This window comes from Fusarium verticillioides, chromosome 4 (genome assembly GCF_000149555.1).
Source record: "Fusarium verticillioides 7600 chromosome 4, whole genome shotgun sequence".
NCBI classification, from domain to species: domain Eukaryota; kingdom Fungi; phylum Ascomycota; class Sordariomycetes; order Hypocreales; family Nectriaceae; genus Fusarium; species Fusarium verticillioides.
The window spans coordinates 3,065,547-3,087,988 of NC_031678.1; the positions used below are offsets into that span (position 1 = coordinate 3,065,547).

Sequence of the window (22,442 nt, forward strand, 5' to 3'; positions counted from 1 at the left end):
AGTCGTCATTTTCATCGCCCATTACTACAGCCCTTTGACTATTACACTCGTGTTCGCTGACCGAAATACTGTGGCTGAGCCACAGCCCGAAAGCAAACATCAAAGCTAGCATGCTCTACCCCAACCCGAAGCCCAGTAGGGCACCTCTGTCGGTAGTCTTGAGCACACCCATAATTTACAAAGTCATTACTGTCTCTCTGGCATTAGCTCTATCTTTCTATGCTTTATCCTGGTGGTCGAAACTGGAGATAACGCCAGCAGACTGGCAACAGGGCAATGTCAACACAACGGAACCAGAGGCCCCTGTTGACCAGGACCGTCGGTTTGCCTTCATTATCCCCTCCACGAACCCAAGTCCGAATCTATGCAAGACAATCTTCAGCTCGCTGGCCTTAGGCTACCCAAGCCCGGTTATCATCAATTGGGGAGTCGACTATAGGGACATCTCACATTGGAGGCTTGGCAAGAATCTTCCCAAGATCACCGGCTTGGTGAACTACCTTGACTCAGTCATGCACCCTAATGCTACCGCAGAAGAGAAGCTAGAGGAAGACGATATCGTTCTCATGGTTGACGCCTATGATGTCTGGTTCCAGCTCCCTGCTCAAGTTCTTCTCAGTCGATACCATGAGATCAACAGAAGAGCCAACGAGAGACTGCGTAAACAATGGACGCGAAAGGATGTGCCCATACCGATGAAGCAGACAATCATCGCGGCATCGCAAAAGAGTTGCTATCCTTCTAATTCTGAACGATACGGTGTGGATTTGAGATGTGATCTTTGGCCTGAGTCTCCTTTGAGACCAGACCTCTATGGACCGGAGACTGAAAAGAACACTACCTTCTCTCGCAACAACAGACCTCGATGGATCAATGGCGGCATGTACATCGGCCCAGCAGGCGATATAAGAAGGATGTTTCGCCGCGCCAAGCAAAAGATCGAAGCAATGGTTGGCGAAGGTTTCCCTATAAGGAGCGAACAGGGTATGATTGGCGAACTCCTTGGTGCGCAGGAAGTCTGGCGCGAGTTGCAAAGACACAACCACGTCAATGTTGATGTGGAGGACTTCGTGGGGGAGAATTACGAATTTCACGTTGGACTTGATTACGCTCAGGAGATATCAGCACAGACTTTCGCAACTGAGATCAGCCCAGAGAATGACCTCTTTGACGCTGACTTTGTCGTTTTGAGCGACCAAGAGTCCATCGAAATGAGCTCTGAGGTTCGCGGTATATCACCAGTACGGGTGAAGGGTATCCCAGATGATCTCAAGTCTGTTCGAAGCCCACTGGTCGAAGACGGCAAGACCGTTGACTGGAGTGCCATGCCTCTGTATACCGATTTCTTCCTCACAACAGTGCCAGCTATGCTGCATCACAACAAATTCAAGGAAAAGCGTGAGACATGGTGGGATAGACCGTGGTACCACCAGAAGCTGCGTAGTCTTGTCAAATCCGCTCTGCTACCCAGAGAAGGAAATGAGCCTCTGGCTACTGTTCAGCTTGAGGGCAGCAAGGTCAGATACTGGGCAGCTTCAGCAGAGGAGGCTGACAGATATCCTCGCATGGGTACGCTCAATTCCAACTTGACGGTCTATGATAGGTTTCCAAGCATGGAGATCAACGAGACATGTCGGTATGGAAGCCGGAAGCCGCGGGGATCTAAAGCGACATGGGAGGAGGAAGTTTTCCGTGATGGTGGTGGAGAGTTCAATGGACTTTGATTGATTAATTGTCATGGATGATGTTAATGCCGCGAATTGCGAATTCTCACATGAGCTTCGTTGACTTGGGTCGTGATGCCAGCACATTGAACAAGACTCACGAAATAAAAACCAGGAGAACTCAACGATGATTATCCAAGGGTAATTTCCGAGTGCATGAGGCTAGTACCTGTGGCGTTGAACTATAGTGGCCGTTAAACTCCAGAGCGTTAGTTGACAGCCCGTAGCCCCGCTTCACAATCGATAGTCTGTAGAATTGGCAGGGTTTAACGCCAGCTGAAGAAAACGCTTTTACCGGCGATAACATTAAGGAGTCAGGACGGAGAGTTTATCAAGGTGTTGCGACCGCCACTGACATCTTGTCTGATCTTCAAACTGCAGGCACTCTAATTCTGACCTTAGTCTCTCGTTGGCAATGCGCTTTTACGCCTCGTTTTCGCTGGCCCTTGGGCTTGTGGCTGCTAGCCCTTGCAAGCCACCGTCTTCCAGTATGTCTTATTCCCAGACAATGAAGTCGCGATAGCTAATGAACCCAATCAGCCGTTGTGTCAGAGGCTATTCCATCATCTGTTGCGACCGACATCTCGAGTACGCTCATCGAGTCTGCTTCTTCCACGATTGACTCCATCGCGACGACTACTGAGACCGATGTCGTTGAAACCTCGACCTCGGCCGAGTCCTCTGTAGTCGAGACTTCGACTGCAATTGGCTCGACGAGCACCGACTACACCGAAGTCAGCGTCTCAACAACTGAGTCTTTACCCGAGCCGACCTCTACTGGTACGACTTCTGAAGCCACTGCTCCAATCGATACGACTACAGCCCTCACAACAGCGGCTTCATTCGTTGAAACAACTACAGCTGTCGCTACCACCACCACTTCCGAGGCAGTTCCAACAGGTTTTTTCCTCGTCGCGGGTGACGGTCCAGCTCTAGGAGACAAAGTCAAGTCCAACGGCGACAGTTTCACTCCCATGGTCTTCGGCGACCGTGGCTCGAGTTTCAACCCCGTTCGCTTCCTAGTTGACGAAACCACCGGCGAGCTCCAACAGGACGGCGTGACCGTCTGTGCATTCTATCAAGTCGGGCTCCCTTACGCCATGATTACGCGGTGCGATAACGACAGTCTCTACTACGGCAGTGTCCCTCTCAACTGTGCATCATTTGGGGCTCCTGGCACTTCTATCAGCTGCAGTGCTGTGAAATTGGACTGTCAGACAACTGGACCGGGTTCCTCTCAGGCGTGTACAAGATCACAGGATTCCGATTGGGACACGTTCTATATCACTACCAGTGGTGATTATGTCTGGTATCTTAGCTCGGGGACGTTGCAGAACGACTTCATGACCAGGGTTGAAGTGTTTGTTGATCATGTTGAGGTCAGCCCTCCGGTACAAACATAATCAACAGTCCCGTCATTTGGTGCTGTGGTCATGCAGGCATAAATGGGTGTATACCATCAGCCTCACTTTCAACTACCTGACGATGCCCCACTCTTTGACCTTATCATCTAAATCCAACTTCAGCCAGCATAGTTGCTTTTTGGGGGGTTAGCTGAACTACGATTATGGCTAGAGCAGCCGCTCTGCCACGCACAGAGATTTAACATGGCTAAGCTGTCCGAGAATTTATAGCAGATCTATCTAATAAATAAACATAACTATTCAAGCCAAACTAAGAGACTTTCTCTTCTATCAGATTCCGGGGACAAATGTCAGAAAAGGTGGAAACGATGAGGCTGAAAATTCACCAAGACTGGTGATTAAGATGATTGAGACATATGTTTCGATTTGTCGAGCTCGAACAGCATAAACCATCTGGCTTTCTTTAGGCGCGATTGCGCAAGCGGACACCCAATAAAATGAATGATGGTGTTCGCTGCGCCGCACCGAGAACGCCTTGTTTGTTTCATTGGCACTCAGCCAAGCTCCCTCCCACGGACATAGCCAATCATAATGCTTACACAGCCACCGAACTGAACTGACTGCCTGCCAACAATGGCCCCCAAAACTAGGCCAATGCAGCGCGCAAGCTGGACCAACCGCCATAATTTCAGGTATTTAAACGTCGCCTTGACCTCGACTTGTAACTCTCTAACCATCATCTACATTACGGCAACAACCCATTATCCTTGCCACTCATACTGCCTTTTTCCAACCTCACAGCGTTACCTACCCTGACACAAGTCTCATCCAATATGCTAGCAGGGCCAGAAGATGCTGCCTGCTCCGGCTTGGCACACCAGGGCAGCTGCATATATCCAAATGCCACGATTTCTACCATTCCAAAGGCCATAGCCACCACGAATCAAGATCACATTAACGTCGCGCAAGAGTTCAGCTCTGTAAGTTACTCATCTCGCAAAGTGACCTTGGGTAGTTGCTAACCTCTACGAACTATTCAGACGCTACACGAGCTACGAAATGGAAGGGCGAAATTGACACAATCGCAGGATAAAGCTATGGCCGTCATGGTATAGCTGCTTTTACGTTACTGGGGGCTGCAAGCTGGTCTTGGTTAAACCCTCCTATCCATTGTCTGTTATGAGACACGAGGTAGTGTACAATAGTGTAGATTGCAGGGAGGCCTTTAGCTCTATTCATAACCTAAAGCTAACCGTATTCTTAAAATGCCTGGAGATACAGGCTATAATTAAAAGACTGACACAATGCTACCTAGGCAGAATAGTCGCTTTTCTTGACCCAAAGTATAACTACAGCTCTTAATAGGGTAAGTAAATGGACTTCCCTTCCCACCCACCTTCTGGGATTACGTGGTCAAACACCCACTTCCCAAGATCTTCTTTACTCATGAGGTATCCGATCTTAGGCCCCAGTTCTTTAACACTGTGTTCGTCACTGACAACACCCCATTCCCAGCCAACTTTAAGCTGCCCGTCGCCCTTTGCCTTTCCATCTGTTAAGATCAGTGGTCGCATGAGAACAAAGTCCCGTACATGGCGACCTCCATCTTCCAAGATCAGATTTTCCATCTTTTTCTTATCTGCTAGCGGCCCTCCCACAACGTAATGGTATGGCAGATAGACAGGCAGAGGTATCCCTCGCTTCCTCCCGCATCCGGCAGCGCTTACAGCCACGAGGAGAGGTTTCTGTGAGCTAATAGTGCCGGTGATACCAGAAGCAGACAGGTTAGAGAGGGCAGTGTAGATCACTTTGATGGTATCTTCACAGATAGTTCTGTCTTGTAGCGGGAGAGGTCTCGTAATACTCCAGTCAAATCTAGGGCGTGAGCCGACGCCGCTGAGTATAAAGTCAACAACGAACTTGGCGTTGGTTGGGCTGACGAGGGCTTGTGCGACGGCAGTAGGGTCCTTCACATCGCCGCGATGAACGGTAAGATATCGGTCAACAATATCCGATGGAATACCTTTCTGGGTAATCAGAACATTGCGCAGCTTGTCCGGGTTCCTAACGACTTGTAATCTGTTAGCAAAGGACATGAAATAAGTGTTAGACACGAGACGTACAAGCGGTACAATAAAAGCCTTCGCGCAGTGCGCTTTCTAAGGCTGTTGCCACACATCCTCCGGTAGCACCAAAGCAGGCTATAGTTGGCTTTTCCTGATGCATCATCGTGTTAATTCGGGTGGCTGATATGGGTGACTGAGAATATAGGATTTAGAGAGTTCAAGGCAGACCTCCAGATAGGTTGACGAGAATTAAATGTAAGTAAGTGAAGACAGATCGGTTTACTCGAGTGAGAAGATCAGTGTTTTATAGCATACCGACCAACTGACGACACTTTGCAGGTTTTCCATGCAACGCGCACAAGAGGGTTACACTCAATTACCTATTTGAACAAATTCATACCGTTTAATCAAGTTGGTACTAGCGCGTAACGCACTTGCAGCTGGTAGCCTCTATAGATTACTAAAGCAGATTGCGATGAAGTAAGCTTACATTAATCGGCTGGAAGCAAAAGGTCCATTAAACAGCTCAAATTTTGCACATCAAAATAGAAGCAAATGAGTCGGAACTACCCAAGTCCGATTCTTCTCCAGTGTTGACCACCAGAAGGATTTCGGAACAACCCAACGCCTTCTCGCTATTCCTTAGTGTGGCTCGGCATGTCTAGTGCCCCGAATTCCCAGTACTCTCGGCTTGATTCCTCCAATATGCCGTCTAACGAAGACGATTGGCATGGTATCACAAATCCCGTGGAAAGAAGGAAGAGGCAGAACCGCTTAAGACAGAGAGCCTGACGTAAGTATTTGCCTGTATCTTCATTCTCCAGACCCTCAGTTAACACATCTTTAGGTGCCAGAAAACAGACATCTCAAACTTCGAGCACACATGGCGAATCTCTCTACCAAGAAGACTGTGATATGCTTGTCGGTGTTGACTTGTACAGCTATACAAGCGTCACACATGACTCGTCTATCACAGGGACACTTCAAAATCTCGAGGTCAAAGTTCTCACTCGTGAAACTCAACGGCCAGAAGTAAATGGCTGGGTTCGAAGTGAAACTCACAGACTTATACCGCCACTGTTGCAGTACTCGGCATTCACTGGTGCGATCCAGCCACCACGCCCGATCGTTTTCCCACTCTCCGCGGATCACTGCCTTATCACACTGGTCCAGTACAACGTTGTTCGTGCCTTGCTGCAGAATATGTCCCTACTCTCGCTACTACATCACCTGCCGCCAGGATGTCGTAGTTCGTTTGGCGTTTCTGAAATTGATACTATAGCGGTGAAACACATTCCATCGGATCTCCAGGCAACGTCCCTGCAGCGGATGAGAACCCCTCCTTTCTGGATCAATGCACTACCTTTCCCAAAGTTACGTTACAACCTGATACTTATGGCTGATAGATACGACAGCCGTGAGCTTCTTCTTGACTTGGGGCTGAGAGTTTACGAGGGGTTCAATGACATAGAACGATGCGGCTTTCTGGTTTGGGGACATCCATGGCTTGCAACTTCCTGGGAAGTGAGCGAAGGGTTTGTGCGACGATGGGGCTTTTTGTTAAAAGGCTGTCCGGAAGTAGTTGATTCGGCGGATCGTTGGAGGCGGTTGCGGGGTGAAGAAAGATTAGTAGTTGATGTATAGAAATATCGTTTAGCTTTATTCAATGCATGGGCTCTGGTACCCAGCGGCAAACGGCACCGACCATGGCACATATATCTGTACTAGACCCATATAAGCTGCGCATTAGCAGAAAGAAACCAAGCTTCAGTTTCCGTATTGATCTTGCCGAATTTTTGGACGAACCCTGGGCTTGCGACGATGGAACCTATCAATGTCATGCCGTATCCGATTAGCACGGCGGCTGATGCCCATACAAGGGCTAGAACATTTAGGCATCTGAAATCTGTGTCAAGTATGTTTTATTTACCTTACTTGCCAATGCAGCTCACTTGCAAGACCAGAGAGCACAATATTGCTAAGTTGATGGTATTGATCCTTATCCCGGCATATCGCAACTTCCGTTGTTACCCTCTGTTTGATCTAATGTGGAATCTTTGGCTTGTCTTACACAATAGAGAGTGCTGGACTAAAACGTTCGTTAGTCCCTCAATTTTGTAGGCCTCTTGAAATGAAAACCTAGACATATTCGGAAAGAAAACGAATATTGAAGCGGAGCACGGCCGCTCCTTCAGACTGACAACAAGCCCGCAACTTACGACCTGTGCTTCTCTCAGAAATACCTCGAGGCCCACGTGTCCACTCCTCCATAGATTCACTGGTGCTGGCAATTTCCCATAGCTAAACATCACTAGGCTAGGCTCAGGTAGCCAACTGCCCAGAACCAGAAACGTCCATCCTACCCGTTATCAACATCTGAGAGAAATTTCGATATAGCTGTGTTGTTGCGCATCATAAAGAATCAATCCATTTAACATTTTCTCTCATTCTATCCTTCTCAGGTTCGGAGACATGTCAATTTCTTTGAAGAGATAGATAGGAGATGATATAGTAATCAATAATCTACTAGATAGGACTGATAAAGATAATAAAGCTATTATAAGCTTAGTGGCTTCCTTTAATAAAGATTATATTCTGCTAAATTAGAGGTAAGAGCATTATATTCAATCCAGCTATATATAAATAAAGACTTACTCCCTTATTCTAGGGTATCCTGAGTCAAAGCGGAACCATTCCGATCTGTACCGTAGATCCTGGCCACAGCCACACTACTGAAAGCACAGCCTCATTCAGTGACTGCGCCACGTACTATACGTTGTTTACCGCGCTGCCGCGTATATAACGTCAGCGCCCGTCAGCTGAACGCCAACCTTAATTCCTCAATAACAACCTCATATCATCGACCTAAACCTCGATCGCGCACCCTAAGTTCCATCTCATCCGCCATTAGAATGTCTTCCTCTGAATCTGCGCCACAAGAACTGTCCGAGATGAGAAATTCTCAGTCTCTCGAGACTAATCAGCCTAAGTCTCAGCAATCAATGGGTAAGATAACAACGCGCCCAGACTACTCGCGCGCCAAGTTTGAGTCTTGATACTAACATCGCGCAGACCCCCAGAAGGCACCTGAGACTACAGATCCTCAAATGGAGCTCCGTGGAGGTGGTGCCTGCGACGGCAGACTCTGTGGCATCATTCCGTGCCCGATTCCAATCAATTGCTGGATCATTCCTTGTCCTTGCTAGAAGAATAACCTCGATGGAGTTTTTCGGTCCTCGTTTGCGTTTTAGTTTTGCAAGATGCTCGTCGTATACCTAATGCTGGAATAATCAATAGTAATGCTGTTTTTTTCACTCATCATCTTGACGGTTTTCATGACGTCATCTCCTCAAAGGAACTGGAATATTCCGCGAGACGCGTTACTTGGACTCGTGTATGACGTTTTAACTCATTGCAAAATGCACATGACACATGCCCAGCATTAGGATCTTCTGCAACTACACAAGTTCAGTTATAGTTCTTTGCTAACGCTATTAAAACTATAGCATTCAATCTTGGCCAATAATGACGTCGCCCTTGCGAGATTTGGGTAGGACTGTTAGCTTCTCCATCTTACCAGCCTTCACGGTCCCTTCCACTGTGGTATTACGCGGAGCCCAGACCTTGAACCGCGCGTCCCAAGTCTTGGGCCAAGCAGCAAGCAATCTAATGTCGTCCCCAACAAAAGTCTGAATGAGCTGCTCCTGGAGTCCAATAGCAGCAGAGCCATAGTGATTAAGATCCGGAGTCCAGTCGAAGTTAGGACCCTTGAAAGTCGGGAACTTGCACACCTTGCTTGGTGCATACCGATCTTCCGTCATGGCAGTAGCGTTGGCTGTGAAGCCCATTCGTGCAAGCCAGATAACATCCTGCTTCCAGCCAGTGTTGCCGTGGAATGAGAACGTCTCGGTGTCGTAGAGATAAGTGTTGATAGCGTGCGTGAGGTTAGGAAGGCCGAGACCATATTCGGGCCAAGGGAAGACAGTGTATAGCTGAGGGACTTCACTGTTCTGAACGCGTGTGTATGCTTCGGCTGGAGCAATGCAGGTGTGACCCTGTTGCTGGCGTAAAGTGTTTGCAGGGATCTTGGCCAGGTACTTGGTGTAGTAAGTCTTGTTCTGGAGTGTGTACTCGTCGACGATGAGAAGATCTTTGACGACTTGACGCAGACCAGCGAGGGTGGAGACGGGGTTGTAAGACTCCTTGTATGTCTCGGCACCAGAGCCTGGATAAATCACGAGGGATTCGTTACCGGCCATACCGGTCAAGGGCCAAGGATTGCGCTTCTGCATTTCCCGAGTGTAAAACTTGTCGAACCAGGCGAGTTGATACTCGATGAACTCGAGGTACGGTTTGACATCAAATCCGGAGTAGATGTTGGCCTGTAATATCATGTCGGCAAACTCACTATGAGTCAATTGTTAGAAATTCCTCATGTTCGATCTTACAGAGGGGAGAGTCGTAGTGGGCAGTACTTACTTGGCCGTGTCCTGCACATGGTTCAACCAGACATTCCAAAGCTCGCCGTCAGGAAAGAAGTCAGGTCGTGGAGTATTAGCATCATCATCATACCACTGCGCATTATACTCAAACACGTTTGATAAGCCGGTGTTGTCAATCTGCTCCAGAAAATACGCAGCATCGATGTCCTGGTAAACCTGACCACGTAGAACGGCGTTGGGAGTGATGCGCTTGTAAAAATCAAACTGCTGCGTCATGATATCAAAGTCACCCGATCGCAGAAGAGGCCAGTATAGAAGACGCTGGTTCTGAGCAGTGAATGTACCGCCACCCCAGCGGCGATAGTCGGGTGTGTAAGGACGCCAAATGTTGACATAGATGGGATCGAAAGTCCAAAGACCGCCGTTGAACTTGGTGGGCCAGTCGCCCTTGGCATTGCATCCCATGAGGTATCGCCAGATCTGGTAGTTCTTACCGACCTGGAAGCCTGCATCCTTCTCGCCCTTATCTTCATTGATGATGATGTAGGATCGAGTCCAGTAATCATGCCACCAAGCAAGAGTCGCGTCCTGGGTGTTCTTGACTGCAGTCTTAATGACCTTTTGAAGACCTTTGTACCACTCATCGTGACTCTCGGTCTGAGCCTGATACATCGCAAGAGTAATCTTGAAAGATTTTCTAGGTGATTTGGTCCCAAGATTCCAGGCTTTGTACGTAGTGTTGATATAGTGGCCGTTCGTGACAGCGCCAGGTTTCAGCTGCTCGGAATGAACAAAGATACCAAATTCATTGTCGCGCATGGGGTTGTACATCTTATCAGAGTGCTTCTCAAGTCCCTGCTGTTTCATCTGGAAGTTCCATAGATCCAGCTTCTCATTACGATGGCTCATAAGTACACCATTCTCATGGAAGCCAATCTTGTCGGCGTAGGTGGTGCCGTTTGCGATCTTGGAAGTATAGATACCCCATGAACCCTGGTTGCGCTCCTCATTGATGATTGGGCGATCTTCGTAGCGCCAGTTTTCGTAGGCGACCTTGACGGCGATCTTCTCGGGGCTATCGACCTCAATGTGCACGACGGGGTTGAAGACGTCGACCCAAATCTTGGCAGTCGCATTGTCTTCGCCAGTGTACTTGATGTAACCGTCGTTGAGTAGCAGTCTTTGTTCGAATGACTTGCTGTCAAATGGATTGGGGTCAAAGGACAGCCTGACGCGACCAAGCTTCAGCAGTGAGTTGTTCTCGTCAAATGTCCCGCTCTTGGCGATGTACATGAGGATGGTGCCTATTACACGGTATATGAGCAAATGAAAGGTTTCGCGTGAAAACGGGGTCTATGTTCGAACTCGGGAATGAGTTGTCGGAGGATACATAACGAAAGACTGGCTTACCATTCTCATACCAAGTGTTTATGCCAATATCACCGCCGCCGAGAGGCATAGAATCAGCTGAGCCATTGACACCTGGTTTATCCCAGACAACATCATATGATACAGGGAGCACCGCCAGCACACCCGTACAGTAAAGCAAGAGCACAGGCAAAATCTGATTGAGGTAGCCCATGGTGAGTAGGTATACCGTCTGTAAGTTGGGATAGTACTCAGTGATCTCGTGCCCAGAGATAACGCATGGCTACAGCAGTTCCTTAAGTAGCTGGCCCCCCTCAATTATCAAGCTACAGTAGATTTGTTATACATCCCTGAACCTGGACTGCCCCTCTGGATTACGCTGGGTTAGTAGCGTAAAGTGGGAATGACAGCAGCATCGTGACATTGAGCATTGCCCAATGAGATCGGATGTCGTGTGGCAAAACCCGGTGATTTGAGCGAATGCGGGGAAAGACGAACAACAATTACCCCCGCGATTTCATGGCTATCAATTACTTAGATAGTACGATAGTCTTTATAGTCGCGTTGTATCTCGGCTAAAATGCCATGAGTTTCCGAGTAAGGTGACATAGCTTGGTTCGTGAGATATTAGCGCCCGGTAAACATCGGCGAACTCTACCGGTCAATCCATGAAGAGTTTGTTGGCGTCGGATAAGGGCGATCAGCATACCGAAATTGTCTTGAGATGAACGTATCAGAGTGATTGCTTTAATGAGACTCATGCGAGCTGATAGTATAAATGATGGGCTAAACTAGTTCATCTCATTAAGCCCATCATGATCAGATATCCCAATCCTCCTTAATCATAGTTGCTCCATGCTCACCCAACATGTACACCGGCCCAGCGATGTTAACATCTGGCACTGTAGGCATAATGCTACTATCAATGACTCTCAAACCCTGGACTCCATAGACGCGAAGTCGAGAGTCGACAACGCCGCCGTCCTCAAGTGGAAGCATGCGATTAGTTCCAGAAGCGTGCCAATTAGGAACCGTTGTAGCCTTGATGTACTCAAAGATGGCCTCGTCGTCATCAGAGGCAACGTTGGAAACCCCAGGAGCAACCTCTCCATGGTCCGGCCCAACAGTCATGTTTGCAAAAGCAGAATGGGCAAGGATCTTGCGTGCGTCACGGAACGCGTTGATGGCGATAGCACGATCAGCAGGGTGGGTGTAGTACTGGAAGCAGTTAGGATAGAGCAAGAAATGAGAGCTGTGATCATGACGACTTACGTTGGGGTTGATGACGGGGGCATCGGACATGCCGCTCGACTGGATGGTGATGTTACCCTTGGATAGAGCGACCATGCTTGATACCGAGATAGATATATATGACTCCTCCGATGATGGCTCGTAGGTGGGACCTGGGCTATTGGGATAGAAGAATGACTCAAACAGAAATTCTACTGTAGATCGGTTCGTAAGTCCAGCATCGACGACAGCTTCAGCGCCAATCTTTTGAAGATGTTCCATTGATATCTCTTGGAAGCCATTGGTAATACCTCCAGGGGCCGTGTATACTCCTTTACCAGTAGTGTAGTATTCCTGTTGTGAGGCTTCGACGGCAGTTGAGTTAAACATAAGCTGATGAGTTGAAGCTTTGGGAATTACTGTGGCTGAGATACTGTAGAGGTTATGGTCCATCATGCTGCATGCCGTTAAAATACTGTATTATAAGCCTTCGGTTGACTTACTGCTGTCCCACGTTTTCATTGATGACAACTGGCTCGATATTGAAAGTATCAAGTGTGGCTTCCGGACCTATACCCTGGTCTCTTGTTAGCCTCATAACTTGACAGATGCAGGAGAGAAGAAGCAGTGGGTGGTGTTCTTACCGACACCATCAGCATTTGAGGCGACTGGAAAGTCCCCAGAGTGACGATGACTTCCTTCGAGGCGGCAACAGTGCGGTGACGACCCTGAGAGTGGTCAATGAAGTTGACACCAGTCGCAATAGGATATCCAGTAGCATTATTTGAGAACATGATCTGCTGAACAGGGGCGTTGTGAAGAATGTCCACATTGGGCCGGTTGGCGGCAGCCTTGTAATAGTCGTAAGCTGAACTACGTCGGTACTTTGAGGTCAGAGTGGCAGTTCCTTGCTTAACGCCAACATTCTTCCCGTTGTTGAGGTCTTGAACTATTGGGATGTCAATAGCCGCACAAGCATCAATGAAAGCAATGCTCGAAGGCGGAACAAATCCTTGGTAGCCTATCTCCAGCGGACCATTGGAGTATGCGGATGGATCCCAGGTCTGATACTTTTGGTTGTAACCCGTTCCATTATTAGGAGCATTGAAGTGAGTGCTCTGTTGACAGTATGAGTGGAAGACTCTAGGATCGTCACTGACGGTACCTACCTTGATGAATGATGGGTATACTTCTTCCCAGCTCCAGCCTGGGTTCCCAAGCTCAACCCAGTGATCATAGACATTAGCAGAGCCTCGCCCGTAGTAGAGACCGTTGAGGATACTGCTGCCACCGAGGCCACGTCCCCCTATGAGAGTCAGTAATGGATGATGCGATGGAATATGCCACCTACGATGGTATGCAAGCTTACGACCATCGAGGCCTTCTTGAGGCTCCGTATAGAAGTTCCAGTCGATCGCCGTACCTACGTGACCGGTTAAGGAAGCCAAAAGACTTATTCTTGTATTTCATCTTACCAGCGATATACTCAACAGCTCCAGGAGCTTGATGCATGGCAACAACGTTTGGATCAGGCCCGGCTTCTAGTACCAGTACCTTCTCATCGCCAGACTCACTCAGCCTGTCTGCGAGGATGAGACCAGTCGTTCCACCTGTGGCGAGCTCATTGTTACTTATTGAAGTTGCCAATTGAGGAGAGATGTAAACTTGCCACCCACGATGATGAAGTCATACGTGCTGTCGAGAGTAGACTCATGATCTTGTCTTGCAATGATCGACGAGACCTGTGAGAAGAGAGCCACCAAAGTGATGCTGTACTTCATCTTCAAGACCGGAGGAGAGATCCTGTATCGTTGAAGGCGTAGAGAAGAACTATTGAGTCATTCCGTTCACGTTGTTTATAGCTTGCTTTATAGACTCTGCCAACAACGCATGCTTAACTAGGCGATGAGAAACACATGATCAGTGTCTTTTCGTCCGGAAGCCCCAAATTGGTCAGTAGTCTCTCATCATTCTGCCTGTAGCCTAGGAAGCAGACACGAAATTCGCCTCGTATCCATTTTCCTGACTTGGCACGGAGACAATGCGCTCATCCTCGTAAGACGGCGGAATAGTTTCCCTGACCAAGATCTTGACAATCTGTGTAACCATAATCAAGTGGATTGGCATAGCCTGCGAACTCGACATGCTCTAAGCCCTAGTGCCAACATAGACATAACCTCCGTCTGTGTAACAATTCTAAGCTTGTTCTTCGTGAGATATGAGGACCCAGACCGTGTATGAAACACTGTGTGATATCTCCGAATCGAGTTTCCAATAGCAGTAAGCGGCAGTGGCGATCATTCAGTCTTAGCTTACTACAGCATCTTACATGGTCAACTGCCGTGTTGTAGGAATGCGGAGCGAGGATAGAAGGAACAGTTAGAAGCAACGGCTCAGGCAGGGTACGACGGAGGCGGCGCAGAAGGAATGCATATGCAACTACAGAATTCTCCACCGGATTTGGGATCCCGCACAATGGATCTATCGCGGAGATCGTGAGCTAATGTTATGTTGCACTTGAATCCTTCAGGATCACGGGCCAAGGGGTTCATTGGAGCGTCTTTAAAAAAGCCGTGAATGTGGGTGGATGCTCTGTAAGCGACCCCGTACCTTATGTAACGCGTGAATCTATGGATTCAACTGGAAAAAGGGTTACACTCGCCGCTAAAACTGACGCTGCATCAGATCCGCCTGAAACCCGACGCTGACGGTCAATCACATAAGCACAGAGTGAAATCCGCTGACAGGCACTTTTCTTACTGCATCCAGAATTTAAAATTTGAAATAGAGTGCGGCATTTAGGAGATGTGACGTGCATTAGTCCTACCGCGTCATTAGCACCGATGTACGGAATAGCAGAGACTGTTATAGGCTGACATGGCCTGCAAGGCTGATGTGAGTCGATGCAGGGGTCATGTATTCAAACTCCAAGGGTGTGCTGTCAGTGGCAAGTACTGCATAAGCACCCACGTCGTCGCCGCTTATGTGAAAAGAGAAAAGAAGAGATACGAAAATAACGCCAAGATATGTTGTGTCAAGATTTCGAGTAACGCTTTGTAATAGCATGTAAGAATGTGATATATCATAATCCGTTCATTATCAAGCTTCGTTCTCATTCTTTTCACTCAACCTTTCACTGACAGTAACATCGTCTTCAATAAGGTCACACAAAAACAAAATCTGCCACTATGGGATCACACGCCGAGACGGTTAGTAACTCTCTTCCAAGTTCAACTACATAATCAATAACCTCAATGAAGATAACAACGCTGCTTTTGGATTGTGACAATACCCTTGTCCAGTCTGAGTCTCTTGCTTTTGAGGCAAGCGCTGATCTCACAAATGAGATACTCGCTGCCCGTAACGTCAATTTGAGCTTCACGGGTTCCTATTTGCAAAGCGGGTTTGTTGGGCAGAACTTCCAAAACATGGTGAGTGACGAAAATCAATGGTTATGCACACTTTACTCAATAAAAGTTTCTAGATTCGTGCTATTGAGGCCAAGTTCAATGTCTCATGCAACATCTCAGATGAGGAGTTGGAGCATTATGCCAGCATGGAAGACGACCGTGTCATCTCTAAGCTTATGCAGAAGCTGGAACCATGTGAAGGCGCTAATGCTGAGTTGGAGCGTCTCAAAGGACATTATCGACTCGCTGTTGTGTCTTCATCAGCGCTGCGTCGAGTGCGCGCTTCTCTTAGTAAAGCTGGCCAGGCTGAATTCTTCGACCCAAAGGACGTTTTCAGCGCTGCAGACTCGCTTCCAGTTCCCACTTCAAAGCCTGATCCAGCTGTTTACCTACACGCCCTGACAGCTATGGGAAAAAGCGCCAGTGAGTGCATTGCAGTTGAAGATAGTCGCTCTGGTGCAACTTCTGCTAAGTGCGCTGGGATTATTACGGTTGGCTACACTGGGGCATGCGAGACGCCCAAAGAGGCTGAGGCACTGCGTGTAGTTCTGGAGAACGCTGGCTGCAAATTTGTTATGGGAAGTTGGGATGAGTTTTCAGATATTTTGTACAAGATCGAGGCTCGTCTCATGGAATGATATTTTCTTGGAATCCCAAGAGGTCATACGATGCCTAGAGCTAGGCTATAGAACATAGTTCAATATCCTTGAACCTGCCAGTTGCAGTATTTTTCATATGTTCAAGTATCCTTCGGTTTATCAATGCCAAACCAACATAGACTCTTTTGGCACATAACTAAGTTCTCTCTGCTGATTTAAGCTCTCAATAACAATTCGACACTTGTCAAATAAAACAAGCTCAAATCTTCCAGCCTTTGGCCAAGTCTTACATGAGACTACCAGTACTCCATACGAGAAATAGCAAAGCTGTGGCAGAAACTCTTTTCAGAGGAGATTTAATGACGTGATAAAGGTATGAGAGCTTTAATGACTGGCTGTATTGAACAACTTTAACTATGGGCTTCGTACCGTTCCCCTATCTAGCCCTTCACTGCCGCTCCAACATTCTCTACACTCTGTCCTACACAGAGTTCTCATTGACATCCGTGTTATCTTTTACCATTGGCCTGCGGGGAAGTAGTAGCCACAAACAGCCAAGCACAACGCAAATAGCGAGGACAATGGGTTGCAGTGTTTGTACCCCTCTTGCCTGCGCAATGGCTCCAACGCCAAAGGGCAGAATTGCACCACCAGAGCCACCAAAGGAAGCAGCGAATCCAATAGTCCCAACATGCAAAGAACGAGGCATGATCTTAGTGATGAGAACAACTGCAACTGGGTACATTGGACCTGGATTCGCACGGTTAGCTGTGTTTCTACGTATTGAAATGGTGATGAAAGCTTACCCATTGCAACACCGATGAGTGCCGCTGCCACTGCACTAACGATCAGGTTTGGCACCAGCCAAAAGACCAGCTCCAAAGCAATAGTGACTCCTATGTATAGGAACATGGCCCAGAATTCTCCCAATCGGACTGTTATCAAGGATAAAAAGAGCCGCCCGACTGTCATACCGCCCCAAAAGCCGGTGGCCACGGAACTGCCAACGATAGCGGAAGCGCTACGCCTCTTTTGCATGAAGACGACCACCCAGCCGCCAAGAGCAACTTGAGAAGGATTATTAGTACTTTATAACGAGATAGGCGGTTGAGCTTACCTTCGGCTCCACAGTATCCAAAGACGAAGAAAGCGAATATCCATGATAGTTTGTTCTTCAAGACCTGGCGCATACGTCCCGATTTTGCACCAGACGCTGAGGGCGCTTCAGACAAGTAGACGGCTCCAGTCTGTGTCCAAAATGTGATTGTCAAGGCGATGAGCTCTACCAGTGACGCAGCAGTCATGACATAGAAGAATGCATACCAGCCTGGCATACCTTCTCCAGAGAGGCCAGTGGCAACAAGAGGAGCAATAGTGGCCCCTAGGGCGTAGCATGCCTGTAGGATACCCGACATCTCGTGCGAGTTCACCATCTGTCCTATGAAAGAACACCACGCGGCATCAGCTAATCCATTGCCTATGCCTACAAGGACATACATGGAAATCTAAAGGACCCAGTTAGCTATTTTGGATTCAAATTTTGAGTTTGAAGCGAAACAAACCATAACGGGGTAAGGAGGATGGAAGGAGAAGATAAGATATGGTACAATATGGCACATGGGTGCAAGCAATGCTACACCTCTTTGACCAAAATGCACATGCATTAGGCTGTTGATAGCAGAGGCGATAGCATAACCAACAAAGGGCGTTAGGAACACTAGAGACACAAGGGTATGATTCTTGTGGTAATACTCCTCGAGCTACGATAGATAGTAAGCCACGTCTAGTTCAACACAAAGCTATCGAGATAATACTCACCAAGGGAACTAAAGCCTAAGGTATCATAGTTAGCAACTGGTATCATTGGAGAAGGAGCTCATCTTACACCATAAGATCCGTCGTTCATTCCAACAACAAGAAATGACCAAAATGTTGCGGCAGTACGGTATTTGTTAATAGGAGGATGATTCCATTTTGGCAGAGCAATAGTCTCCTCTGATGAAGCATTGATATCGACTGGCTGTCTGCCTTCTTCCTCACCGCGGTGCGAAAGGCGAGGAAGAGACTCTAGGTCAATTGCATCGGTCGCTGAGCCAGCTGTTGTCAAGTTGATACTAGTCATGATGGAGGTTATCGTTCTTGAGTCTGAGTAAGATGTCGAAATGATGGCTCTTGATTTTGTTATTATAATCTACTGAGATTGCTAATGTTAAAACTAATTTCTTTGAGTAATGGAAATTACTTGTTGATCACGCAAGTCTGACTCTGATTGTGTCTTGTGTAACATAGCAAAAGAACCTTGATTGTCTAGTTTTCTCCCTTGTTCTCTCAATACCTCTTTCTTCAGGATCTCGGTAAACACAAAGAGCGGAGATGATGTTGTGGCGAGAAAGTAATTGTTGTCGTAGCGGTGTGGATTTCATGTAAGCGGAATCCTTCAAGCTACCAAGTTAGGTATTCCTGCTAGGCGACGACAATTGGTAGGAAGCCATGCATACTTCGGCATCCGCGATACAGTAAGCATTACGCAGGTTCAAAAAATTAGTGGATCTATTCAACATGCTTGTTATTCCTGCTTATTACGGTGAATATCTACAAACTGTGTGGATAGCTGCGGACCATCACATCCCGCGGCTCCAGTAAAGAAGGATTCTAGGTGGGGGTTCACTCCACGGGGAGATTCATACGACAGGGGTCGTATAGTAAGTGAATGTTACACTCGTGGATGTTTACTCCTAGGATCTGACATGTCCTGCATGCAGAAGTGAGCTATGTCTCTGCGTAAGCACGGCGTCGCATTGGTGCCAGAAAGAGAAGCGATTTCCGACTTCCCACCGTGAATTATAGTCAGGCTTTGAGACATGGAACCCTACTCCACAGCCGTGCAATTATCATCAACCAAAGCTTTTCTTTCGTGTAAACTACTCTCACAGATGTGGAGACAAAGAAAACCTATCATAGCTCCCTGTGAATGTATGTAGGAGCATGAAGCTGTATGTTATTGATTCAGGATATGTCAGAGGTCATTACTGTATATGCAATAGTGTAAGCGATGGTGAATGACTTGCCGTGGAGGGAAGTGACAGGATGGCATCGTGTTTTCTGTAAGCGCTCGAAAGGAGGTTGATTACTGATACCGGACATTAACCTGAATCGCACAAAGGCCGCCAGGAATCGAAGAATAAGTATAAAAGTTCCTCGGAAACTCTCCTATATCGCTGCCTTGCAATACAGCTTTCTTCCTTTGTAGAGAACTAGAATTCAAACGAGCATCTTCTCATAATAACCTCCTACCTTGTCTTATACCACAATGGGATCTCTTGGCCCCCTTATCGACGAGCCTATCGTCTCAGAGAACTCTCTGTTCTACCAGAGTGTCTACCCTTCTGCAGCACCGACTGTTGAATCTGCTGATGGTCTTTACTTCACACTGAAGAATGGTCAAAAGATCATTGACTCTACAGGCGGAGCTGCTGTCTCTGCCATCGGCCACAACAATGCAAGAGTCAAAAACTCCATCATCAAGCAGCTGAACAAGTTCACATATGCTCATCCTGGCTACTTCCAGAATAGCCCTTCTCATGAACTTGCCGACATGCTCGTTCAGTCTACTGGGGGCGAATTGTCGAGAGCATGCTTCCTTGGCTCCGGTGAGTATCCCTAATGAATAGAGGAAGATATGGTCTAACATGCCAAAAGGCTCTGAGGCCGTCGAAACAGCCATGAAACTTGCTCGGCAATACTTCCTTGAGAAAGACCCTGGTGCTCCTCGTTCCCACTTCATAGCTAGACAGAGTTCCTGGCATGGATGTACCATGGGAGCCTTGGCTGTCGGGGACCTGAAAGCCCGAAAGGAGCCGTTCCTTGATGTCCTTGCCAACAATGTTAGCCACGTTTCTCCTTGCCACCCATACAGAGATCTTGAAGATGGCGAGACTGAGGAGCAGTATGTCATCAGACTTGCTCAAGAACTGGATGATGAGTTTCAGCGGATTGGCCCCGAGAACGTTTGCGCCTTCATCTTGGAGCCCATGGTTGGAACCGTAAGTCACTTTTAATGCACCCCGACAGATCATGGCAAAGAGTATCTACTAACTCAGACTAGGCTTTGGGTTGTGTCACTGCTCTCCCTGGATACCTGGCTGCCATGAAGGCTGTCTGTCATCGCCATGGAGCACTCATCATCTTCGATGAGGTTATGTGCGGTCTCGGACGAACTGGACACATGCATGCCTGGCAATACGATGGCGTCGTTCCTGATATCCAGGCTGTTGGCAAGGGGTTGGCTGCAGGCTACGGTACCATCTCAGCGCTTCTCATCCACGACCGCGTTATTGAGGGTCTGAAACAAGGCAGCGCATCCTTCCAACACGGCCAGACCTATCAGTGCCATCCTCTTAACGTAGTCGCCGCTCTCGAGGTGCAGCGCATCATCCGAGATGATGACCTCGTCCGCAATGCTCGCTTGATGGGTTTTCTTCTTGGACATCTACTCCACCGAGCCTTTGACAGCCACCCTAACGTTGGTCAAGTTCGTGGCCGTGGGATGTTCTGGTGTATCGAGTTTGTCGCTGACAAGACCACCAAGCGGCCATTGGACCCGAAGCTGAACCTCGCTCGCCGAATGCGACTCCGTGGTCTTGAGAAGGGCTACGACGTATGTCTCTTCTCATCCACTGGATGTGCTGATGGCTGGAATGGTGATCACTTTTTGCTGGCTCCTCCTTTTACTGTCACGCCCCGTGATGTCGAGGAGATTGTGTACCGTGCATCTCGTGTTGTTGACAGTGTTTTTGATGAGGTTAGAGCAAAGGGTGAGATCTTAGTCTAGATTAGGCTGCGAACAATTCTTTGTCCCGGTACTGGAAGATTTTGAGCTATCTTGAATCTGATTGGAGAGGGTTTCATAGTGTTACAGCAGTAGAAAAAGACGACAAAATAGAACACACATATCTCTCCCTATTTACAACTCATGCCTAAACCAAACTGCCGACCTAAAATTGAGTGTATGTTCTGTTGACCGTACTTTATTATTTCAATCAATGTGGAGCGTTGTAACACGGGAGGGTATGTGGAGTAACAGTCCTAGGATCACTCTCCACCTTGATGATATGAGCTTACCCTAGTTACCTCAACGTAATACGTTACATCTAAATATTCCCCTCATATGCTTGCTTAAGTAACCATCGCTGACACAGGGAATAAAAAGGCGTTTGCTGACCATCTCACACCTCTTGCATTCCTCACACTCTGGAATCATCAGCTTCCCCTTGAAGGTATATCAGCCGATACTACAAAACCTTTGTACTACACCTTTCCCACGCCAAAATGTCTACCAATGAGAAACAACTCACTCCGCCTTTTACTGTTGAGGCTGGGCCGGGGACTGACATCTGGCGAAAGCCTGGGCATAACGCGTGGAACAGTAAGCCAACCTGGAGTACGCCTTTCTCACTGACGCTTACTCATTTTGGCAGTTCCTGATGTCCATACCGTCTCAGGCCCACTCAAGTCCTTTGTTTCTGCTCGTGTCACCTTCTCTGCTAAGTGGGAGAATCTCTACGACCAGTCCGGCATCGTCCTTGTGCCACGCAAGGCATCTGACCCCGCAGCTCCTGACAGCAAGTGGATCAAGTCCGGTATCGAACTATACGCTGGAAAGCCTCACTTGAGCACTGTCGCTTGTGATAGGTTTGCCGATATGAGTCTGTACCCTGTGTCAGCCCCAGAAGGTCAACGTATTACACTCGAAGTAGCCAAGGAAGGGGGAAACATTTGGGTTCATCAGCTCATTCTGGGTGATGATGGAAGCATCAAGGAACGGTTGCCACTGAGGGAGATTTGTTGGATTCTTTGTGAGGAGCAGGATGACTGGGTCTTGGACGTGAGTGCCTTGGCAGCCAGACCGGACAAGGCTGCGAAGGGTCCTCTGAAGGTTGAATTTAGTGACTTCCAGGTGAAGTGGAAAGAGTAAATATCCAACCTCGGGCGTCAATGGATGCGGTATGGTTGGCTCAACTAAACGCATGCAGCCTTTCATTAACTACTGCCAAAGAATACGAGCTTGCCTTCATTCACAAGTACTCCGCTTGTTGGTACATAAGTCCCAAAGCTATTATTTTCAGATTGCGCAAGCCCTAGTCAGCGGTCATGAGATTACCCGCGCAACTATTGTTGTTTTGATCCAAGTGCCCGTCGGACAATAGCTATAAGTGATTAGAACTACAGGTAGCCCTGAG

General features: G+C 47.9%; 13 protein-coding genes across 13 annotated transcripts; 9 read left to right on the top strand and 4 right to left on the bottom strand.

Annotated features, from left to right (window-relative positions):
* Positions 1-67: 67 nt before the first annotated feature.
* FVEG_11905 (hypothetical protein) lies at positions 68-1,847 on the top strand. The gene has a single exon (XM_018901226.1). The coding sequence runs from the start codon at positions 111-113 to the stop codon at positions 1,722-1,724; it is 1,614 nt and encodes a 537-aa protein (XP_018759672.1). The 5' UTR covers positions 68-110; the 3' UTR covers positions 1,725-1,847.
* A 209-nt stretch (positions 1,848-2,056) lies between these two features.
* FVEG_11904 (hypothetical protein) lies at positions 2,057-3,399 on the top strand. The gene is made up of 2 exons (XM_018901225.1): positions 2,057-2,212; positions 2,265-3,399. The coding sequence occupies exons 1-2, from the start codon at positions 2,140-2,142 to the stop codon at positions 3,125-3,127; spliced, it is 936 nt and encodes a 311-aa protein (XP_018759671.1). The 5' UTR covers positions 2,057-2,139; the 3' UTR covers positions 3,128-3,399.
* A 522-nt stretch (positions 3,400-3,921) lies between these two features.
* Positions 3,922-4,203, top strand: FVEG_17128 (hypothetical protein; the record flags this gene model as incomplete). Its single annotated transcript, XM_018906394.1, has 2 exons — positions 3,922-4,068; positions 4,129-4,203. The coding sequence occupies 2 exons, from the start codon at positions 3,922-3,924 to the stop codon at positions 4,201-4,203; spliced, it is 222 nt and encodes a 73-aa protein (XP_018759670.1).
* A 243-nt stretch (positions 4,204-4,446) lies between these two features.
* Positions 4,447-5,317, bottom strand: FVEG_11903 (hypothetical protein; the record flags this gene model as incomplete). The annotated part of the gene is made up of 2 exons (XM_018901224.1): positions 4,447-5,159; positions 5,212-5,317. The coding sequence occupies 2 exons, from the start codon at positions 5,315-5,317 to the stop codon at positions 4,447-4,449; spliced, it is 819 nt and encodes a 272-aa protein (XP_018759669.1).
* Positions 5,318-6,069: 752 nt separating this feature from the next.
* On the top strand, positions 6,070-6,798 carry FVEG_17127 (hypothetical protein; the record flags this gene model as incomplete). The annotated part of the gene is made up of 1 exon (XM_018906393.1): positions 6,070-6,798. The coding sequence occupies one exon, from the start codon at positions 6,070-6,072 to the stop codon at positions 6,796-6,798; it is 729 nt and encodes a 242-aa protein (XP_018759668.1).
* A 1,078-nt stretch (positions 6,799-7,876) lies between these two features.
* FVEG_17126 (hypothetical protein) lies at positions 7,877-8,838 on the top strand. Its single transcript, XM_018906392.1, has 2 exons — positions 7,877-8,160; positions 8,227-8,838. Exons 1-2 carry the CDS (start codon positions 8,067-8,069, stop codon positions 8,358-8,360), a joined length of 228 nt encoding a protein of 75 aa, XP_018759667.1. The 5' UTR covers positions 7,877-8,066; the 3' UTR covers positions 8,361-8,838.
* On the bottom strand, positions 8,664-11,178 carry FVEG_11902 (hypothetical protein; the record flags this gene model as incomplete). Its single annotated transcript, XM_018901223.1, has 3 exons — positions 8,664-9,561; positions 9,634-10,900; positions 11,007-11,178. 3 exons carry the CDS (start codon positions 11,176-11,178, stop codon positions 8,664-8,666), a joined length of 2,337 nt encoding a protein of 778 aa, XP_018759666.1.
* A 605-nt stretch (positions 11,179-11,783) lies between these two features.
* On the bottom strand, positions 11,784-13,975 carry FVEG_11901 (hypothetical protein; the record flags this gene model as incomplete). The annotated part of the gene is made up of 8 exons (XM_018901222.1): positions 11,784-12,182; positions 12,237-12,651; positions 12,698-12,771; positions 12,839-13,312; positions 13,364-13,500; positions 13,546-13,617; positions 13,670-13,824; positions 13,887-13,975. 8 exons carry the CDS (start codon positions 13,973-13,975, stop codon positions 11,784-11,786), a joined length of 1,815 nt encoding a protein of 604 aa, XP_018759665.1.
* A 1,473-nt stretch (positions 13,976-15,448) lies between these two features.
* FVEG_11900 (hypothetical protein) lies at positions 15,449-16,242 on the top strand (the record flags this gene model as incomplete). Its single annotated transcript, XM_018901221.1, has 2 exons — positions 15,449-15,625; positions 15,679-16,242. The coding sequence occupies 2 exons, from the start codon at positions 15,449-15,451 to the stop codon at positions 16,240-16,242; spliced, it is 741 nt and encodes a 246-aa protein (XP_018759664.1).
* A 442-nt stretch (positions 16,243-16,684) lies between these two features.
* Positions 16,685-18,325, bottom strand: FVEG_11899 (hypothetical protein; the record flags this gene model as incomplete). Its single annotated transcript, XM_018901220.1, has 6 exons — positions 16,685-16,953; positions 17,010-17,270; positions 17,321-17,708; positions 17,766-17,963; positions 18,022-18,036; positions 18,089-18,325. The coding sequence occupies 6 exons, from the start codon at positions 18,323-18,325 to the stop codon at positions 16,685-16,687; spliced, it is 1,368 nt and encodes a 455-aa protein (XP_018759663.1).
* A 739-nt stretch (positions 18,326-19,064) lies between these two features.
* Positions 19,065-19,184, top strand: FVEG_11898 (hypothetical protein; the record flags this gene model as incomplete). Its single annotated transcript, XM_018901219.1, has 1 exon — positions 19,065-19,184. The coding sequence occupies one exon, from the start codon at positions 19,065-19,067 to the stop codon at positions 19,182-19,184; it is 120 nt and encodes a 39-aa protein (XP_018759662.1).
* A 329-nt stretch (positions 19,185-19,513) lies between these two features.
* On the top strand, positions 19,514-21,034 carry FVEG_11897 (hypothetical protein; the record flags this gene model as incomplete). Its single annotated transcript, XM_018901218.1, has 3 exons — positions 19,514-19,853; positions 19,903-20,246; positions 20,309-21,034. The coding sequence occupies 3 exons, from the start codon at positions 19,514-19,516 to the stop codon at positions 21,032-21,034; spliced, it is 1,410 nt and encodes a 469-aa protein (XP_018759661.1).
* A 374-nt stretch (positions 21,035-21,408) lies between these two features.
* FVEG_11896 (hypothetical protein) lies at positions 21,409-22,440 on the top strand. Its single transcript, XM_018901217.1, has 2 exons — positions 21,409-21,628; positions 21,681-22,440. Exons 1-2 carry the CDS (start codon positions 21,532-21,534, stop codon positions 22,175-22,177), a joined length of 594 nt encoding a protein of 197 aa, XP_018759660.1. The 5' UTR covers positions 21,409-21,531; the 3' UTR covers positions 22,178-22,440.
* The last annotated feature ends 2 nt before the right edge of the window (positions 22,441-22,442 follow it).

Coding starts and splice junctions, on each gene's coding strand:
- FVEG_11896 (XM_018901217.1), top strand. CDS start 21,532: ATGTCTACCAATGAGAAACAACTCACTCCGCCTTTTACTGTTGAGGCT. Junction 21,629..21,680: donor TGGGCATAACGCGTGGAACA/GTAAGCCAACCT, acceptor TCATTTTGGCAG/TTCCTGATGTCCATACCGTC.
- FVEG_11904 (XM_018901225.1), top strand. CDS start 2,140: ATGCGCTTTTACGCCTCGTTTTCGCTGGCCCTTGGGCTTGTGGCTGCT. Junction 2,213..2,264: donor TTGCAAGCCACCGTCTTCCA/GTATGTCTTATT, acceptor GAACCCAATCAG/CCGTTGTGTCAGAGGCTATT.
- FVEG_17126 (XM_018906392.1), top strand. CDS start 8,067: ATGTCTTCCTCTGAATCTGCGCCACAAGAACTGTCCGAGATGAGAAAT. Junction 8,161..8,226: donor TAAGTCTCAGCAATCAATGG/GTAAGATAACAA, acceptor AACATCGCGCAG/ACCCCCAGAAGGCACCTGAG.
- FVEG_11905 (XM_018901226.1), top strand. CDS start 111: ATGCTCTACCCCAACCCGAAGCCCAGTAGGGCACCTCTGTCGGTAGTC.